Raw genomic sequence first — 20,067 nt, 5'->3', positions numbered from 1 at the left:
AAAATACTGAAAAAAAAAAATGGATTTCCCGCCAATCCTTCATAGTACAGTTAATAAAAATAACAGTGATGTGCCAGAACTTTAGATCTGACTCAACATCCCAGCTTATACATCTGTACTTGATACCAAATCTGCTTTGGTGATAATGGATGATTTGTGTTAGTATCCTGTGTTGTTTCTGCCATTAGAATTTTGATCCTCTGAAAGATACCTTAAACTGACGATGAAATAGTTTCTTTGAGTCTTTTTGGTTTTTTTCTCTCTTAATTCGAAGAATACTGACAACTCTGTGCTCCTGACAGGTAGTGAAGATCTCACTTTGAAAAAGTCATGTTCATATTGTTCATATTAATTTTAATAGCCAGAAACAATCTAATCTATGATTTTAACAGACTAGTGGAAGATACTAGAAACAGCAAAATAAGACCAAGACTTGAGGCTCTCAAATGCTAACACCCTATGAAAACTGCACGCATGTATCAGTCAAGCAAACAATATTTCCATGTGTGAGCACTCCGACAAGCAAGTCATAGAGCAGATAAATAAAATAACATTTATGTTTGAACTTGGCAAAACAGACCGGCCACCATCCTATTAATTCAGCCAAACAATTATGACACAGGACTTCATTAGAAACATGATCAAATAATTAATAACTGCATGTCTTATTTCCTGAAACATAATACTAAAAATTAATTTCACAGAAATCCAAGCTTCCTGCTTTATACTTGTGTTTGCAAATTATTTGACTGAAGTTGTGTTTTTAAATGCCCTAATTTTCCTATACAGCAAAAGACTCCACAACAATAGGTATTTATTACACTTTTTATTTTTTTTTCAGCCAGAAATACAGTTTTATATGGTATTTCAATAAATAGTGGTGTTTATTTCTTAAACAATATCCCCATCTCTTTGGCATCTGACCATATTCTGTTTTTCAAACTAAAAGACTATATAGGAAGAGACCATTATTCAATACATTAAATTTGCAGAAGCATAGTTAATTTTTAAAAATACACATGAGTTGTTGCAAAAATTCTAGTAAGTCTAAAAAAGAAAACCCAAACTAGTAAAATGCAGATAACCAGGCTGCCTTCATTTACAGCCATGGAGTTAACTGTCAGAATGAGAAGAACTCATTTTCCACAGCACATGCACCAATTAGTGCTTCCTATTCATTCTGAACAACAAACAAAAGTTTTTTTTTTTTAAAAAAGGCATTGTACCAGAAAGAAGCGATTAAATAAGTTATGTTTCAAAATAACGTGATCTTAATTTTAATTTCTACAGAGGTAATCAACCAAAACCAAGTTACACACTGCTTCAGTAATAGACTGTACCTAAAAAAAGCCTAAAGACTATTTTCCATCTTCAAACATAAGTTACTAAAATGGTTTAAATACATCTAGGAATACAGCTGTCAAAACTGCTTTTGATGTCATGTTTGGATAAAAATTTCCTAAGCAACAAAGTAAGCCAGTGTATTCAATCTACTCTGAATAATCCAGGATCATCTCTTCAAGGCTGACATAGAAATACTTTACTTGCACTCCATCAGAAAAAAATAATCTGCTTTAAAAATCTCAGTAGAAGAGTTCAGTTCTTCAAATCAACTAAATTTTCAAAGCAATGACAGTCATTTCGCACCTTCCATTAACATACGTTATAGAAATCATGATTTAAAATTAAAACATTACTGACACACCAACGCAGACATTACAGTGTACCTACTGGAATCTAAAGTGAATCCTTCATTAGGTGTCCAGATGATGTAAAAAATAAGTTCCACTAACAAAAACTCTTCATCCCCAAAAAGATTTTTTTTTTTTTAAATATCCCACATATGTAACCTGAAAAATTTTATAGAATAGAGGAGGCAAAGCACTTACTTCCATGCAGGAACTAAAAAAATAATTTAATAGGATTAAAGTAGCAAATTAACTAAGGTTTATTTTATGAGTAGATCTCCCCCTCATTAGCAGTGCAAGCCCAGTTTCTAAACTAGACTGTTTAAATAACAAGTGATCCAATTTATCCAAGCTCATATTCCTCTCGATGAAAAAAACCCTAAATCATACCTACATTTTACTGTAGAATACAGTAACAAAAATTAGAAACCAAAATGCCCCCAAAATTTCAGTACTTATCCAAGAGAAGTTTCTAACATCAAGCCAAAATTAGCAACAACCAAGCAGACATCACCAATTTTTCAGTGTTAAATTACTGTAAACACTAGATCTAACTGCACAAAAAAAAAAATCCCAAAGCAAAAAAAAAAGCCTTTTTAAAATTTTTGTTGTTAAAAGATGTCCAGAGAAACATCCAGCAGTTGCACTCAAGTTTGCATTAGAAGCTGCTTCCTCAGGAAAGATTTCTCCCTCCAAGTACTTCTAACACATTGCATTGTCAAGATTGCATTCAAATAAATTTCTTTCTGTTAACATTTAGCTGACACAACCACCTACAATATGGACAGTCGTGTACACAGTACAACAGTGGATTTTTGCAGCAACAGAGCAATGATCAGAAATTGGCTCAAAGTTTGAGACAACAGCTCATGTGTTGTTTCTTGCAAACATACGGTCCCCTCTAAGGGTAAGGTGTTGGAGCTGGTATTGTAGCACTTCTGTGTCAGCAGGTTCCTTAATGCTCATTTTGTCTAAATTGAGGTAGTCCAGAGATTTTGAGTGAGCCCTTTTACCTTTTAAAAGGCAAAGAGGCAGAGGACCATGAAGTGCCTTGTAGGGTTCACACGGTAAAGCCTTAGTGCATTTATCCCCTGAGCTGGGCATCCGCCTCCTCCTCCTCCCGTTGACAGCTGGGATCTCGTATGGCTGATAGTACCTACTTCTGGCTTTGTACAAGCGGGAGGAACGCGTGAGTCCCGAATCAAGCTGTTTGGAGCGCAGGTTAGGCCCAGCTTCCCCTTTATTCTCTTCGTTTCCCGTACGCTTCTGGGCTAATTTCAGCAGCTCCTCTCCAGTGGTGAAGCCAACCAGGTAGTTTGAATCCATGTGGAGGATCTGGTACCCCGAAACCGTCCGTCGCATGGGTGAGCAGGGCGTACTGGAGCACCGGGGCTTCTCAGCTTCCATCCTGCCCGCAGCGCTCACCTCTGCCAGCGGCACCGGGAGGGCAGATATGGCACTTCTGGACTCTCCGTTTATGTCCACTTCCATTTTAAACGCAGCGCTACCCTCCTAAAAACGAAACAGAGCTTTATCAGAAACAGAGCTTTTAACAGTACGAGGGGCTACAGGAGGACTGCAGAAACGAAATTTTGTAGAGGCCAGGAGTCACGACCAGCACTTCTCCACTCAGTCGTCCTACACACTGAGGGTGGCCTTGTAATCAAGCTATCAACAAACATCTGTCTGCCTTTTAAAGTTATCTCAGGTGTTTTTTCAATAACACATACCATAAATATATTCCCTAAATACGTTACAGACATTCATGAGCAGTGTTGTACACAAAACAGATACCTTTTCCATCATTTTAGTCCACTTGATTCCTTACATCCCCCTCCTTTTAGGCCACCTACACCATTAGCATGTCCACAGTAGCTTCTCCCATCCTCAGCTGCATATTTTTCCCATTTACAATAGCCTCAGCAAACAAAGCTTTGAAGAAGTCTGTCTGACAGCTATGACCTCAGGCACGACCATGAAGCAGACCTCATCTCCAGGGCACTGCAACATTTCCCTCTTCCAGATGTGGAAACAGCTTGTCTTAGGTGGAGAGGATGGCATCCTGATGGTTCAACAGCTGTCTTTACAGGCTCTCAGGAATTCCCCTCCAAAAAACTGTCACCTTATCCACAGCTAACCAAAACCACATTGTTTACTCTGACATACTTCTAACAAAGGAAACGGTATCCTAGTGTTTAATAAATACAGCATGAGAGTCTTAAAAGTATCTTAAGAACAAACGGTGTTCTGATTTCTACGGTACCTGGTTTTTCTATTTGCTTTGGAGATAAACTGTTTTGCCCTACTTCTCCCTTCACAGCTATTCCAAATACACAGCTTGGTGCCTTTCCAGCGCAACAACTTTCTGCCACAAGCCATTAACATCTTTAACTTGGAAAGATAAGGTTGATATCACAGCAAGTACATGCATCAGATGCCCAAGCACAGAGAAAGCTCAACTCTTCTTTGTTTTCAGTGTCATTCACACAATCTCTACACCACAGCCGTTTTTGCAAAATATAAAGGTCACACATTTCTAAATCCACGCTTCCTTCATTGTCAGTTTCACCTTTACTCTCAGTGGTAGCTTACTGACTCCCTCACCAATGGGTTTCAGAAAAAAAACACAACAGCATAAAAAACCACGACAGCAAAGCTTTGTAGTGTTTATAGGCAATGAGACTTGAAGAAAAAAAAAAATCCAGTATGCAAGTGTCAAGCAGAAACAAAATTCTAAGCTGCACTATACATGACTGTTAGCACAGTAAGGTTTTCACAGATGAGACTGACTTGTAAAGTGTGCCATCACAAGTAGCAGCTTTAAAAGTTCACAAACGAGTTGCCATACTGAGGGACTTAGGCCAAAGGCAGGTGAGCAAGGGTGCAAGAAGCGAGGAAGAAAAGTATCCCCACTACCTACACACTTTATTGAGCCTTTTGGAGATAGACACAGAAAATCCCATCAAGATGACTCCCTGTTCACTTCTGTTAATATAGCAGGTGAAAGTTGTGTGCAAATCAAACTCACAAGAACAAAGTATCTGTCCTCATGCAAAATGTAAGCCTTTTTTCTATTCGGGTACCAGAATACAGCCTAGTCTCAAATCAACCTCCTGCTCCAGTCCTCTTGCAATAAATGAGTAAAATTACTACAGTCTTTTTTCAGCGCTTCTTATAATCAAGGCTTTACTCAGGATTCTTCACTACATGCTTTACACAGCATTGCTTTTACAGATACATACACACACTTCATCCAATAAGGGTTTTCGATTTAAAAATACATGTACATGTATCACAGCAGAAGATACATGAAAAATGAAAATATCGTCATAAACCAAACACCCGATATTTTTAACTACTATATAAAAAAATCAAGAATAGGGTCCATTGTCTCTAGCGGACATTCTGAAATATATTTATGTAGCCATAAAGACTCTCAGAATAGCAGAGGCAGTTGTTTGTCTCCTGCTGTAGTAGTGTACCTGCCAGTGAGACAATAACATGGTGAGATTTCAGCCACGGCGTTATATTCATGAGAATTCCTCACGCAGCAATAACATCAGGAACCAAGGTTACTAGAAGCAATAGCATAGAAAAGTCTTGCACTGAAACTTTTGGCTACCCCACGCTCTAGCCAAGAAACACAGATATTTCTTTAAATTCCTAATTTTTACCCCGCAGTTCAAAAATCTTCCCAATAAACTTTAGAAACAAACAAAAATTGTTCTGTTAAAAAATAGAAACAATGCTAGAAAAAGTACAACTAAATTCTAGAAGTAGAACAGTCATACAGCAAAGTTAGAAATGCATAATTATCAAGACACTTGTAAACAGCAATAACCAAGAAAAAAAAAAAGTAAACACCTGCAACAATAATGCAAGCCCTAAGGAGTGAGAGAGAGGGAAGGATGCCCCCATGAACTTCTTGAGATGAAAAAAAAAACACAAAAACAACTTGAGAACTGGAGATCCCTTTCCTAAGTACAGCTTTAAACGTTAATTTGTGTCAGCCTGAAAGATGGGTGTGTGCACGGTAACAAAAAGCAATCAACTTCAAAGAGCAACCAGAAGGTGGGGGAAGAACACCGAGCCTTCACTGGCCAAAAACAGCACAAAGGAGAACCCAGAGGAGAAAAATCCTTCAAGTCAGCAAACTTCAGCTTGGTACCTCAGTCTGAAACTGCAGAGCTTCAACGTGCGAGCAGAACAGAAATCCGACAGACATTTGACAACAACAGTGGCATCAGCAGCCAAATTGCAGGATTTGCTGCCATCAACATCAGAAGCTTATGGGAACAGCACTGCTCGCTGGTGCGAGGCATGACTGGCCAGCTCCACAGGCAGAGGTCCAAAACCCAGCGTGTATGTGTTCAGCTGTTCTTCCCCAAGATTTAATGTGACTTACTCGAGCTGCCATATGGCTTCAATATGCTTTGCTTCCTTATCTGGTAAAAAAGATAGAGCAACATTACTTAGGACTTCTATAAAAGAAAATCATCTGAGAGATTCACAGTGTCTTGTGAATGTAGACACCAGTACCTACAAATGTTTTTAACACTTTCTGATTCAATTTTAGGCCATTTCCATGGTTATACGACCACTACTAAGGAGATGACTACTACCAGGTTTGTTGTTTTACAGTAGTGTGAGTTTGTCAGTAATACTCTTCATCAGTTACAACACTGAAAAACAGTCCTTCAGCTTAAAAAAGGATTGGGTTTTCAGATCACAGTTGCCTTTTCTTCTCGTTTCTCAGAGAATGACAAGAGTGATGCCATTTCAAGATAATTTATAATTAAAGACTTAGTGCAGAATCAAAACAAGGGGAAGATGAACAAGATGGCACACGCTTTTCTTTGCTGCTGCTTCAAATATTTGGGAAATGTGGGAAACAACTGAAAGTAACAGCCAAGAGGGCGCACTTGACCAATTACACCAAAAGTGCTTCCAGAATACACTTCACTCCAGTAAGGTTTTACAGAATGGTAATGATTCTCTTCAAACTACAAAGCAGGCTCTGCACATAAAGTAATCTGACCCAATCCAGCCGAAGAAAGCTGGCTAAACCAAAGAAAAATTAACAGAAATACTAGGTTAACTCTTATAAATCATTTCCTCAAAGAATGTATTTGCATGTTTAGGATAGAACTTTGAGGGAAAAAACATAATAATAATAATAATAATAATAATAATAATAATAATAATAATAATAATAATAATAATAATAAATAACATTAAAAAAAAACAAAACACACATTTTACATATATTGAAGCTTTCTGATTTTTGAGTATTTCACAAAGGTATCGGTTGCTGCTCAAGGATTAGCATGTTGCAAATAAAAACAAACAAATAAATGTGTATTGCTTACTAGCATCATACCACACTAGTTGATTGTTTGTTGTCTTGGATTAGAGCCCTGAAATGACTTGTAGCCATGTGCTCTTTCTGTACCCAAGGACACCTTTTGCCTTTTTTTTCTGATCATATTATTTTTTCTGTTAGATGTGTTACTTATATTTGTGTTACTTATTTTTGTCTCCTCCTCAAAGAGACAGCGGCTCAAAAACAAAACAGCTTTAATTATTCAGTATCTAAGTGGGGTTTCCCCTGACAGTCCTAATCTTTATAAAAAGCTTGCGTTATTTTGAAACCTCTACAATAAGTTGCTCTCAGAAAATGAGTCATTTCTCTGCAAGTTCCATTATTACCTATCCTCTCAACTAGAAGATGAACTAATTTGAGAAGATGCCTCGAGGACGCATTTTATTTGTTATTAGATGAGCATTAGATTTCTTCCCATCCAAGTAGATTTAAAATATAATATATATATATATATATATATTTTTTTTTTTCCTTTTTCTCAAGATGGCAAGCCTGCAGGTAATTTCATTTATTAAGAACCACAAAGATCTGTCTTACCAATAAAATACTCTTAACATGCAGTAAGCGAGCGGCAAAAGGGGAAGTGGCAATACATGCAGCACATCCCAACCGTGTACAGGCATCAAACATACAGGACACAGATGTCAACAAAGTAGTACCATTTTCAATGTCTCCCCTTCTCTGTGCTTCTGTTACTTCTTAAAATACACAAAGCAATTGAAAGATACTATGATTGTCTATCAGACATTAGGAAATAACACAGCAAGTAATGTCATCCATCGTGTGTAAAGCCAACACATTGTTGATCAAGTACTTCAATCATCTCTGTTTGTGAAGAAGGGAAGTAAAAGGTTTACTACAGCTTTGCCCTTACAGCCTGAAAGGAAAAAAAAAAAAATCCATATACACACAGTACGTATACCTTGAAATCCCATCTTGTTTTGCTGTCATTGATGGACATGCTGATGGAATTAGGTGCTTGTTGAGCAAAGGTTTCTGGAAATAGTTATTTCAGATCTGCAATTAAAACACCTGAACTATTTACTGGAGAGGGAAATGTCAAGCTAAAATGCATCTCTAGAAAATTAACCACAAAGGTGCCAGGTTTTGGTACACAGAGCAGGGGCAAACAGCCCACAGACTGAGCTGTGTGCAGCTTGCAGCCCCTCCAGTGCAGGCTGGTGATACCGCTGCAGGCAGGCACTGCTGCTGCTGGCCCATGGCTGCTCTTAAACTGGCTCTTAACCCTTCAGCAGAAGGCACTTAGAAAAACATTGCTTCACCATGCTCTTCAAGGCTCCCTGAAAAACCTGCGGTGTATCTTACAGACCAATACCTTGTTTTGTAGAGACAGGAAAAGGGTGTGGGGGAAAAGAAATCTCAGAACAAGCCCATGAAAGGTTTTGGTAAACCGTTCACATTCTTCGTCAACACTTTTCCATTCCTTAAGAAATACCAAACTTTTCTAAGCCAAAGAAAGAGCGACCGAGGCAACATTAAACTGCTGCATCCCATAAGGCAACATTCAGACAGAGAATGGAAAATAAAATCTGTTAAGCTGTGTTCTAATATAAACATATGAAAATGAAATTACGCACGGGGTTCATGTCACAACCCCACAAGCCTCAGGAAACTCAGACGATCGGATACAACTGCAGCAGCAGAGCCAGCGCGGTGACTTCAGGATGAGATGCAGAAGGACAGTCCCCTCTGCAGCTGCAAGAACGACGTGAGGGCAGCACCTGGCAGGCTGGTGGGAAGGAAGGGCGCTGCCCTGGTGGGCAGGCAATGGAGAAACCCCTGAGCCAGGTGGTACAACCATCGGGTACACCACGTGCTGCGAGCAGGACAACGGGCTGCTGCGTGCTCTGCAAAAGAAGGTTGCTTCCACCTGCCTCCTGCAAGAGCCAGTTACCTATTTTGTTAGTTCTTGTTATTAATTCAGCCCTAAACAGACAACAAGTATGGCCATCCTTACAAGCACCCTTATGGACAGCAGAGGATGGTGAATGAGTTACTGAGGAAGGACGAGCTTGCTGTGACAGCCCGCAGGCCAGGCCAGCCTGACACAGCTCACGCCTGCACAGATGGGATTTCAGGAGCGGGTCCAGGCTGATGAATTTTGTATAAGCAGACTGAGCAAGCAGGAAAAGTAAATGAAAGCGGAGGGAAAGAAGGCCATGTAGTCCCTCCTTGCCAAGTAACACCAGATGAAGGTGTTTAACAGAGAGGGATGTTTCTGAAACTGGTACAGCCCTTGCAGCTGGCAATGCCCCTTTCTTGCTGGTTGGAGCCGCAGATGAGTGCTGCCCCCTGACCCACCCTTGTTACGGGGATGCTCCTGTCCACCACGAAATGGCCGCTCCCTACGGCTGCTCAGCTAAAGCCGGAGCCCTGTGACACCTGTAAGGAAGCTGGCACATGGCGCGACACAGATCACTTTGCTCTTCAGCTAGTAAGAACTGAAGTTAAGTTTAAAGACTGTGCAATAACAAAGAATATGCTTCCCTGTACCTTTGATTTTCACCTTCTCGCTAGCCAAAAATTCATTTTCAAAAAGTCATCTTCTCTCAAGTTCCAGGTTAGCTGACTTGGGGGTATAAAACAAAAAAAGGCTCATCTACAAATTAAACTGCCTGTTAAATAAGAAAAACAGGCAACTTTTTGAGACAAGTTTTAAAAGCACGATGGGTTGTGTCGGAGAGGCACCGACTTTCTCCTGTAAGAGCCCAACGAGGCGGCCGCGGGGTGCCCGCTGCTCCCACCTCAGAGAGGAGCGGCGCGAGCGGCAGCGCCGCGCTGGGAGCCCGGGAGCTCGGCTCTGGCTCTGCGCCCCGGAGCCGCCACCGTAAACAAACACAGCGCGGTGCGCTCAGGGCCCAGCAGGCAAGGCAATGCCATTTCTTTTGATTGCATCTGCCGGCAGGCAGACAACAAGGCGCGCTCCGCAAGTTACGGGGGAAGCGCCACGCTTACTGCAGGCGGTGCGCGCTGTCGGATCTGCCGTGTGCGTGCTGAGCCCAGGCTGTGCCAGTGCCGGGCGCTTTGTCCCGAGGGGACACAGCCCGCAGCAGGCACCCAGCGCCTGCAGGAGAGGTGCCACCCACCCACCCACCACCCCCGTACCCCGCAGGTCGCTTCCCAGCCCGGCCGCAGCCCCTCGCCGGGCTCCTTGCAGCCGCACGACCCCGCGGGCCTCGCCTCCCTCCATCTCAGCCCCTCCTCCATCTTCAGCGCCCTTCCCCGAGGAAGGGGAGAACCAGGAACAAAACCCGAGCGCCCCGCGCCCCGCAAGCAGCGCGCTCCCGAGGGGCGGCAGGGGCACAGCCAGCGCGGCGGGGCCGCCCCCAGCCCCCAGCCCCCAGCCCGCCGCCGCCGGCCCGCGGCCGCCTCCTACCTGAGCTCCAGGGCGGCGCCGAGGCTGGCGGCGGAGCTGCCGGGGCCCCGCTCGGCTCCGCTCCGCTCCCTCCGGCTCGGCCCGGCCCGGCCCGGCCCGGCGCGGCCCTGCCCCGCCCCGCTCTCGGCGCCGGGGGCGGGACGCGGCGGCAGCGTCGGGCCCGGCCCCCCCTAGCGGCCGCCCGCGCCCCGCCCCGCCTCGCCTCGGACCCTGCCCGCGCCGCTCGCCCCTGAGGGAGCCGCGGGGCCCCGCGGGGCCGACCCCGGTGCCGGGACAGGCGCAGGGCGGAGGGGGCCGTGGGGATTCCCCCCGGCTGTGGCAGGGACGGGGGGAGCGGGAGGAAGCGCGGCGGCAGGGCCTGAGCGCCCCGGTGCGGGTTCCCCCTGCGGGTGACCCTGCGAGCTGCAGGGCTGGGGCGGGAGCCGCCGGAGGAGCTCTGCTTACAGACACAGAATGGTTGGGGTTGGAAAAGCCCTCCAGGATCATCTGGTACAACCACCACCCTACCACCAGTGTCACCCAGTAAAACATGTCCGCAAGCACCGCGTCCAACCTTTCCTTGCGCACCCCCAGGGACGGTGACTCCACCACCTCCCTGGGCAACCCGTCCCAGTGCCTGACTGCTCTTTCTGAGAAGAAATGTCTCTCCATTTCCAACCTGAACATCCAACGGCATGACTTGAGGGCATTCCCACTTATCCTATCACTAGTTATGTGCAAGAAGAGGCCGACCCCCAGCTCCCCACACCTTCCTTTCAGGTAGCTGTAGAGAGCAATGAGGCCTCCCCTGAGCCTCCTCCAGACTAAACACCCCCAGTTCCCTCAGCTGCTCCTCACAGGTCTTGTGCTCCAGGCCCTTCACCAGCTTCATAGCCCTGCTCTGGACACACTCCAGGGCCTCAATGTCCATCTTTGTTGCAGGTGTCCCCAGGAGCAACCTAGCAGGCATTGCTCCTTGGGACACAGAACCAGAGTGGTGGACAGACAGGTTTGCAGGACCCCAGCACAGTTCTGCCTCATCAAGGACACCCACAGAGTGCAGGCTAGCGTAGGACAGTGTCAAATACTTTAAGCAAGTCCAGGGTACCTCCGCTATTTTGGAACTTTACCCCTGAACAAATGCAGAACCCTGAAAAACTGGTAAAACGTTTGAAAAACTTGTGCCATCACCCTGGCAATTCCAGAGTCATGAATCACTGCAGCATGCTGGGGCCTGGACCATGCCTACCCAAAACGGCTCCAACACCTGCAGTGGGCTCTGTGGCCACTCCAAACCCTGCAGCAAACAATGCAGCCACTCTCTTGGAACGGAAGCACAGCTCCTCCTAGCATCCTGACTACCAGGGCTGGGCTGGATGTTCAAAGGGAGGGTCCCCTCTAAACATCATGCAGCTGGTGCTACGTGGAGTAACTGGGTCAAACTGATCACACAGCGGGCTTGATTATGAAACTCCAGTCACCCAGGAGTCTTGGAAGTGGTTGTGGACTGGCCAGAAGGCAAAGATTTGAGAATATCGCCACAGAAAGAGGTGAGGTACTGAAGAAGCCCCACTGCATAACAAGCTACCAGAAAATGAGAAGCAATGTGCTCTGTTCATGATAGGTCCTGACATATTGTGGGAAAGTATTGGAGGCAGAAGGCTGCTGTATGGAGTCCTACAGGGTAAGTCACAGAAACTGCTGAAGGAGAAGGTGAATCGAGACAATTTGAAGAAATGAAGTCCATCCAGCTGGCTTTAGATATTGCTGAACAAGAAAAGTGGCCCATGCTCATCTCTGTACTGACTCATGGGTGGTAGCTGGTATGGTGCCGTGTTTTAGATTTAGGATGAGAATAATGCTGATAACACACTGATGTTTCAGTTGTTGCAGAGCAGTGCTCACACAGTGCCCAGGACTGTTCAGCTTTTGGTGCTGCCCTACCAGCAAGAGGCTGGGGGTGCACCAGGAGCTGGAGGGGACAGAACCAGGACAGCTGGCCAGAGGGATGTCCCATGCCATGTGGTGTCATGCTGAACAATAAAAATAGGGGAGTTGACTGGGGAGGGTATGTGGCTGTTTCTTGGGAATCAGCTGAGCATTGGTCAGTGATAAGTAATTGCATTGTGCATCACTTGCTTTTTATATACTTTTATCATTATTCTCCCTTCCTTTTCTATGCTATTAAAATGTCTTTATGTCAACCATGAGTGTCAGATCACAGACTCTACACAAAACCTCTGCCATCAGGTAATGTACAGATAGATGCATGGTGAAAACTAAAATTGTAGTAAGTTTGCCATTTACTGTGCAACAAAACAATGTTATTTTTACATGATCTGCATAGGGATCAAATAACAATCTAGGTCTTTCAGGCAAACCTAACTGTATCAAAACCAAGTTCTTGTCTGTTAAAAAAAAAAAAAAATAGTTGATAAAGACATGTGTATGACAGAAACAGGCTATTCACAGAAGTTGTACATTCTCCATCCTTCAAGGTTTGCAAGCCCAGACTGGATAAAATCCTTGATAATCTTGTCTGGTTTCATGGGTGACCCTGACTTGAACAAGTGATTGGACAGAAGACCTCTGGAGGTTATTATTATCTGAATTATTCTGTGTTCCTATGGTCTTTTTTTTTAACTTTATTTAAGTTTGTGGGCAGAATGCGTCATTTATAGCGAGGTCAAAATGTACGGGAAATAGTAGTTTGGATCAGTGCTTACTTGTTCAGTACATAACATTCAGTCTAGAAAAGACAGGAATCTCCTTTTTTTTAATTCTATTTAAAGTACATCATTTCCCTCTTCTGAGTTATTTTTATTTGCTTTTCTTCTGTGCAGGCCTCAGTAATTTGTAACTCTGCATTTACTGTGCCCATCCTCTTTAAAAAAGGAGCATAGACTCTTAGTTAAGATTCATAAATAGTTCAAAATATATCCCATAATAGTCCTTTAAAATAATTTATGGAACCTTTGGAAATGATATTTTAAATCCAAATATATTCCCAGCCCTCATCCCAAAGAATAACTTAAAAGTTATCAAGAATCTAAGTAAGACAAGGTCCAAATGGGCTTATGCCCAGATTTTAAGACTCACAGCAGTGTTACTACTCATATTAGTATAAAATAAATAATAATGATCTTATGGAAGGAATGGTTATTCTTTCTTCTGGGGAGACATTATTAGAACAAGAGGAGATTTAATGAGACACCCAGACAAGAACTGGCTTTGCTGTAAGCAAAGATATTGCAATTTTATTAAATTCTTGATCTGGTACAAAATGAAAATCACACAATTACCTTGTTCTCCTTTGCAGGTGATTTTTGTTCCTCCTACTGAATAAAATAGAGATATGTAAGTGTGGAGATATGTAAGTGTGGAGCACCACAAAATACCGTTCGAAGAATGTTTCCATGTTACTTGGACATCAGATTATACAGATCTAGAATGTTGCATTTCTCAAAAGTGTGTTGAATAAAAGATACATTCAGGCCCCCAGAAATCTAGCATACATTCCTTTCAGGCTAATGTTAACCTAATTTTGTAAAATACACCTGTCCTGCACTTCTCATTCACCACTTGATTAAAAACAGAGAATTTCTCACTAGAATCCATCAACCACATAATTATGTTTGGATCAGAGCAAAACTGACTCTTTTTGAAAGTAAATATTATCAGTAGACTTAACCTAACTCCCACAGGAGTTCCTCTTTTCCAGCAACTTTATAATAGAAAAACATACAAGGGTCTCAGTATAGTTTAAAGACTAGAACATGATGTCTAGTCACGTTCAGTGTTATTTCAGAAAACTGATTCTTCCCTTTCTAGCAAATCGTATGAAAATTTAACATTCTTAAAAGTTTGGACTGGAGAGCTGTTACTGCATATTATGTTAGGTGGTGTGGGAGATGAGAAATTACTGTTTGAAAATACTTACTGAGATTTGTCCTCTCCATGAAAACAGACAATATTAAAGCCATTATTTGAAAAGAAAAAAAGAAACATAAGTGGCTACTAGCCTTCATTTCTTGCACCACCTAGCAATTCCTTCAGAAATGACTTTTTAGGAGTCTCCATTGTTTTTTTCTTCAATTTACTTATGGGTCTACCAACAATATAACTGCTGTAAACCAATAAAGAAAACTGAAATAATAGATCATTGTTAAATCCCTGTGCTGCCACTTACATTGAAATGGCTCTTAGAAGTTTTAGTTACAGCTCCTCTGCTATCTTCCTTTGAACTCTACCGATTTTGATGCTATTGACCAGATTGCATGATGAGTTTGATCATATGATTTTTTGTATGCCTCCCTAGCTATGCCTCTCTCTAGGCCTGTATGTATGGATTCCTACAAATTGTGCTAAGAAAGCACATCTGATTTCTCTCAGCAAAATTCACTTGCTATAAGTAGAACTCAAATATATGTCTTTATTATAACAAAGAAGCACTAAAAAAAAATGTGCAAGTTTTAGCAAGGATTTTTGGGTTTTGTGCTGTTTGGTATAGATGCTTGCTTGATGTCTGAAGGAAACAACTGCTCACTTAAACTACGTATCAGTGTGGTACCATTTCAGGAGTTACAGCTGTATTCAACCACTGATTTTCTGTGAATCTTTCAGACCTCTGTCATATCTGGTTGAAATAGGACATGTAGTTCAAAAAGTTTAATGGAAGAGAAAATCCAATTGCATAAAGAATCTGGAATAAAAATAGGTTCTGGAGGTCAGAACGTACAGAAAATCAGCTTAGTACTGTCCACATTGTGCCTTATTGCCAGTGTAGTAAGCAGAAACAGAAAAACAGTGGTTTTATGTTTAATGTGATCAGTCAGAGAGGCAGGCACCAAGATCTTCTCGCTGGTGACCAGCAACAGGACCCAAAGGAACATCATGGAATGAGAAGGTAGGGTCAGGCTGAGTGTTAGGGAAAGATTCTTTACCCAGAGGTGGTCGGGCACTGGGGCAAGCTCCCCAGGGCAGCAGTCATACCACTGAATCTGCCTAAGTTCAGTAAGTGTTTGGGCAATGCTGTCAGACACATGGTCTGATTTTGGGGAGTCCTGTGGGGACCCAGGAGTTGGACTCAATCCTTGTGGGGACCTTCCAACGCACATTCTATGAATCACTCTGGAACATTAGGAAACACAGCAGAATGTGTGACTACTTGACTGTTTACCTTTTTGAGGAGTGTTTTGAGCATAAAATGCTAAACTCCTATTTCTTCTAAGTTACGTTGCCTACCATGAGAAGTAATTTTGATGTATTTGTATATTAGCAGCATATTTGTAATGTTTTTTCCACTGAGACTACTGATTCAACTACTCACTGCATTTCAAATACACTTTTAAAAGAGAAAATTCGATGAACAAAAGTTGCCAGTGATCTTGTTTTTATTTAGGAGCACATAAAAAAAAAAGTTATGCCACAGCTTTGGTTGACTGGAATGATATGCATACTTATATTCAAACAGTATTTTTTAAATGGTAAACAATGTGTACATTCAGTTGTGTGCAAGACAAACACTGTCAATAACAATTACACTACAAAAAAATGAAATGTTTTAAGTATATAGCTGTGAAACCCTTCATATTTTTGGTATTTAACCAGCATTTTTTAGAATTAGTGTGCCAAAGCTATTTCATGTGTGGTATACGCTGAAAACAGATCCTGTGGCAAAGTGAATAGAATTATAGTTGCAATGGCTCTGGAAACAAGTGAGAGCCCTACTTAAAAATATTACTCAGAAGCTACCTCTTCTGCAACTTAAACGTGAAAAGAATCATTAACCTGTAGTTTATTAAGTCATTAATTAATAGTCAGCCACCTGAATTTACAAAAGTGGACAATACTTTCATATATTTGGGATAATTAATCATTAAATGATTTGTCATGCCACAGAAAATCTCAAGAACTGTTGAGACCAGATCATTACTCTACATAACCCAGTAACTCAGGGTTCCACAGAGATAATAATGCTTCTCACAGCTCTTATAAAATCTTCATTGTTCTTTTTCTTTAATGAGAGCTGTTGTTCACCCTATAGATTGAAAGGACAGAAGGATGAAAATTCCCATGCTATAATGAAGCCTGAGTATTTTGCACCATTAACCACTGAGTTCTGGTAGAGCAGTCTCTGTCTACTCTGAAGGGATGGGAATAAAGTATAGATGGAATATTTACAATTTTTATGATAAACCTACTAGCAGACCAGCTGTAACCGTTTCTCTTTTTATAAATCCTGCTTTTTAATATCACCTTATTGTAGAAACATATGGCAAGGCAAATAAAACTGTCTTTTTAGTAAACAAAAGAATTTTTTGATAAAAACATATAAAAGACAGTTTTATCTGCTGGATGATATACAGGTACCCGTATACAGCATGTATACTAAACAACAGAAGAGAAGGTATATTTGAATGTTACAGGTCTGATGTAAACACAGAGTAAAAATAAGGAGACTCAAAAGTGAAAATACATTGACTCACTCCACCATGCCTAATTATTGCAGCATATATGATATAAAATTATTCAAATGCAGAAAACACCTGCTTATCTTTAAAAACAGGCAAAAGAGATCTCTTTGGAAATGTAATTAAATTAAAAAAAGAAAAAGCTTCTATCCAAGATGTGTGTTAAAATTTCAGCCAACAAAATAAGTTCACAGGCAAATTATAAACTCCTGAAAATAGAAGTTTATAATGACAACAGACAATGCTTCATTATAGTGACATCAGCAGAGCCACTGTAACAAATACCACTGGATTGGGATTTTCTCTTTTGTACAAGTTTACAGTAGATATTTGAAGACACTGAAAAGGTTCATGTGCAGCTTTTCCATTGAAAGTGTGCAGTTCAAATGAATAAATATATTTCTTGTTTTTTTTAGAAAATAAGACATTTGACCTAAATACACAGAATGCACATTAGTTAACCTTGTATAAACAAAAGATTAAGCGAACTATAAACTGCAGACAAGAATGGGTTTTGCATGATTAATAATTTAGTTAAAAGCACACTAAAAATTGTTTACGAAGTTGTTTTCCAGTTTTGTCTATCAATTTCATTTCTTTTCAGAAAGAGTGTCGCCACTAAGTTCTACATCTTGTGAGGCCTCTTCAAGCTTAACATTAGATACACAAACAGAAGATCCACTGGAAGCTGTACAGGTAAAGAAAAAAAATCTATTAGATTTTACACATAAGAATATCCATGCTAAAACACCAAAAGCAAGAAAATACAAGGAAAGTGTTACTTTACATGAAATGGAAAACTGCCTTGACATTGGCACTGAGATACAGAACGAACTAAGAGAATTACTGTTGATCTCAGCATGTCACTTTTTCAACAAAACATTCCGGCCTCCAGTACCACCAAGGGAAGGTGAACTTCTTCACAGAGGCCTGGAAGATCCTAGAAGATGTACTCTGCATTTTCAAACAGCATCTTCGAGAAAATCTTTGATCTAGTATATCACATTTGTTTAAATAAATGCTTTTCATATTATAATCTTAAATTTTAAAGACCCATTAGCACATCTGAAAAAACTAGTACTGAGCCAGAAAAAAAATATATATACATATGTGTGTGTGTATGAATACATATATATATATATATATATATATATCATAAAACATACTCCTAAAGCAAATACAAACAGGCTTCAACATAAAAGTGTTTTTCAGATAAAGCACTATTAGATGAAAGTATGCAAAGCCAAGGATATTAAAAATAAACCGTATCCATAAATAGCGTAAGTGAAAATAAGAGAAAAATGCAACATGGTGATGTTTTAGTTTTAGGTGAAAAAGGTAATTTATTTTTTTTTCTTTTTTGCAAGTATTGTTGCAAATTCCAGGACTGTGTATGCCAATAAGCAGCAAAATAAATAAAAAAACACAAAACCCACAAACATTTTAAAAAAGAAAGCTTTTTACTGTAATGACACACATACTGTGTGTGTGTGTGTGTGATTTTAATTAGTAAGGGAAAAATTTCTTGCGTGCAGCAAGCTACTGTTATTAACAAAGCATTAACAATATTTTCAGCTCATTTTTATATATTTTCAATTTCTGCATCTACAAGTTTTGTGGGGAAGTTTCTCTTCTCTCTTTCAGCTATCAAAGCCCACATACAGTCTCTATTTAAATTATCCAGGATGTTTTTCTTACTTCCCCAGTTTTGTCAATAGCAGATCTTCATTTAGGAATGGTTAACAGTTTTTGTCAGTTCATTATTATGCTTCATGGTGGATACTTTTTCTCCACTTGTCTCTCTTGGGAATAGCTAGAAATACTGTCATACTTGAAAACGAAACAAACTCCCATGAATTTAGATGCCACAGAAATACTTTCAAACACTTAGAAGATAAAAGAAAGTAACTATTAGTACAGTTTAACTGCTAAAACAATTTGTGCAATGCTGCTGAGTTCTAGTTGACTTGTAAAATGATCCCACCTACACAGACAAGTAAAGTTAAGAAATAGCTGCCCTAGGAAACAATGAAAAAAAATTTAAAAATCCCTACTGCTGGAATAATTTTGTGAAGTTAGTCATTCTGCCTCTGAAAGAAGTTACTTACATGGGCTTGGTTTCTCTATTGCTAGCCTTTCAGGCAGGGTTTCAAGTGGTGTTGGTTGAATTTTTGCAGGCGTGTATGTATTTAAAGAAATTTTTTTTCCTGACAGGGGACTCATATAAGTTGGAGAAGCTAAAAAGCAAAACAAAAATAAAAGAACACATGCATTAATAATAAAAATACATTAACCTTAGCAAAATACTAAAAATAGCAGCCACAGAACTGTTATCTGTCCACAGTTACACAACCTGCAACTCAGTTACAAATTACTGACTGTAATTGTAACTTTAATGCATGAAAGACAAGAATCTCCCTTTCACCTCAGTAAATTGACATAACTTCCAAGCAGCCCAGAAGCTTAAGCCAAATTTCAGTAATAAATGCTTTGCCAGAAGACTAGCAACATCATTAGTGCTTCTTCTCATAGGTTATGAAGATCGCACTGGAATAATCGCTTTTAATTCAAAACTTCTATGAAATGTGCATACAATAGACTACCGCAGACAACTGCAAATGTTAAAAGAAAGCAGAGGGGGAACAAAGTGCCTATGGCCTCAATTCTATCAAGTCAGATTTACAGCTACTCCTTTATACAGATTATATGGAAGTATTTTAAAAATACTGTCTTGCGTACTGTAAATTCTGAACTGATCTTGAAGTAATGCTATCTTCCTAACCAGCATAACAAAGCATTTTAAATAGCTGAAAACTTTGAAATGCCTATGAGACTCTGAATTCTTCCAGTTACATCAATTTTCTTAAATTGCTTATCTTCCTTCTCAGATATAGAAGCTCTACCCTATCAAATTAGCTACTGATTCAAATCTAAGATGTAGAAGCCTAAATAAAGCAACAGTAAAAAAAAAAAAAAAAGAAAAAAAAAGAAAAAAAAAAGGAAAAAAAAGAAAAATCCTTAACATCCACATCACATTTGAATCAATGTTATGCACAAACTTTCTTATTAACAAGTATAATTTTTTCTCACCAGAGAATGAGTCTTTAAGCATTTCTTCAAGACTGTTTTCCAGTCACCGGTCGTACA

General features: G+C 40.5%; 2 protein-coding genes across 12 annotated transcripts in view; both read right to left on the bottom strand.

Moving 5' to 3' along the window:
• Nucleotides 1–811: 811 nt before the first annotated feature.
• On the bottom strand, nt 812–10,619 carry MACIR (macrophage immunometabolism regulator). Of its 2 annotated transcripts, XM_038171018.2 has the most exons (3): nt 10,469–10,590; nt 5,857–6,133; nt 812–3,200 (listed from the first exon to the last, which is right to left on the bottom strand). In XM_038171018.2, exons 2-3 carry the CDS (start codon nt 5,911–5,913, stop codon nt 2,556–2,558), a joined length of 702 nt encoding a protein of 233 aa, XP_038026946.1. In that variant the 5' UTR covers nt 5,914–6,133; nt 10,469–10,590; the 3' UTR covers nt 812–2,555. The 2 variants fall into 2 exon arrangements, with proteins under 2 accessions (XP_038026946.1, XP_038026947.1); XM_038171019.1 differs by lacking the exon at nt 5,857–6,133 and having other exon boundaries at nt 10,469–10,619.
• Nucleotides 10,620–15,818: 5,199 nt separating this feature from the next.
• The window catches only part of PPIP5K2 (diphosphoinositol pentakisphosphate kinase 2), a 51,233-nt gene continuing 46,984 nt past the window's right edge, over nt 15,819–20,067 (bottom strand). For 8 of the 10 annotated variants that reach the window (XM_038171374.2, XM_072031524.1, XM_072031526.1 and 5 more), the window contains 2 exons: nt 19,029–19,157; nt 15,819–17,608 (listed from right to left, as the gene is read on the bottom strand). In XM_038171374.2, the coding sequence (XP_038027302.1) occupies nt 17,511–17,608; nt 19,029–19,157 (227 nt within the window). In that variant the 3' untranslated portion in view covers nt 15,819–17,510. The remainder of the gene's footprint in view (nt 17,609–19,028; nt 19,158–20,067) is intronic. The other 2 variants (XM_072031523.1, XM_072031527.1) reach the window with 1 other exon arrangement.

Source organism: Anas platyrhynchos, chromosome Z (assembly GCF_047663525.1).
Source record: "Anas platyrhynchos isolate ZD024472 breed Pekin duck chromosome Z, IASCAAS_PekinDuck_T2T, whole genome shotgun sequence".
Taxonomy (NCBI): Eukaryota; Metazoa; Chordata; class Aves; order Anseriformes; family Anatidae; genus Anas; species Anas platyrhynchos.
This window is presented reverse-complemented; position numbering and strand designations above follow the sequence as displayed.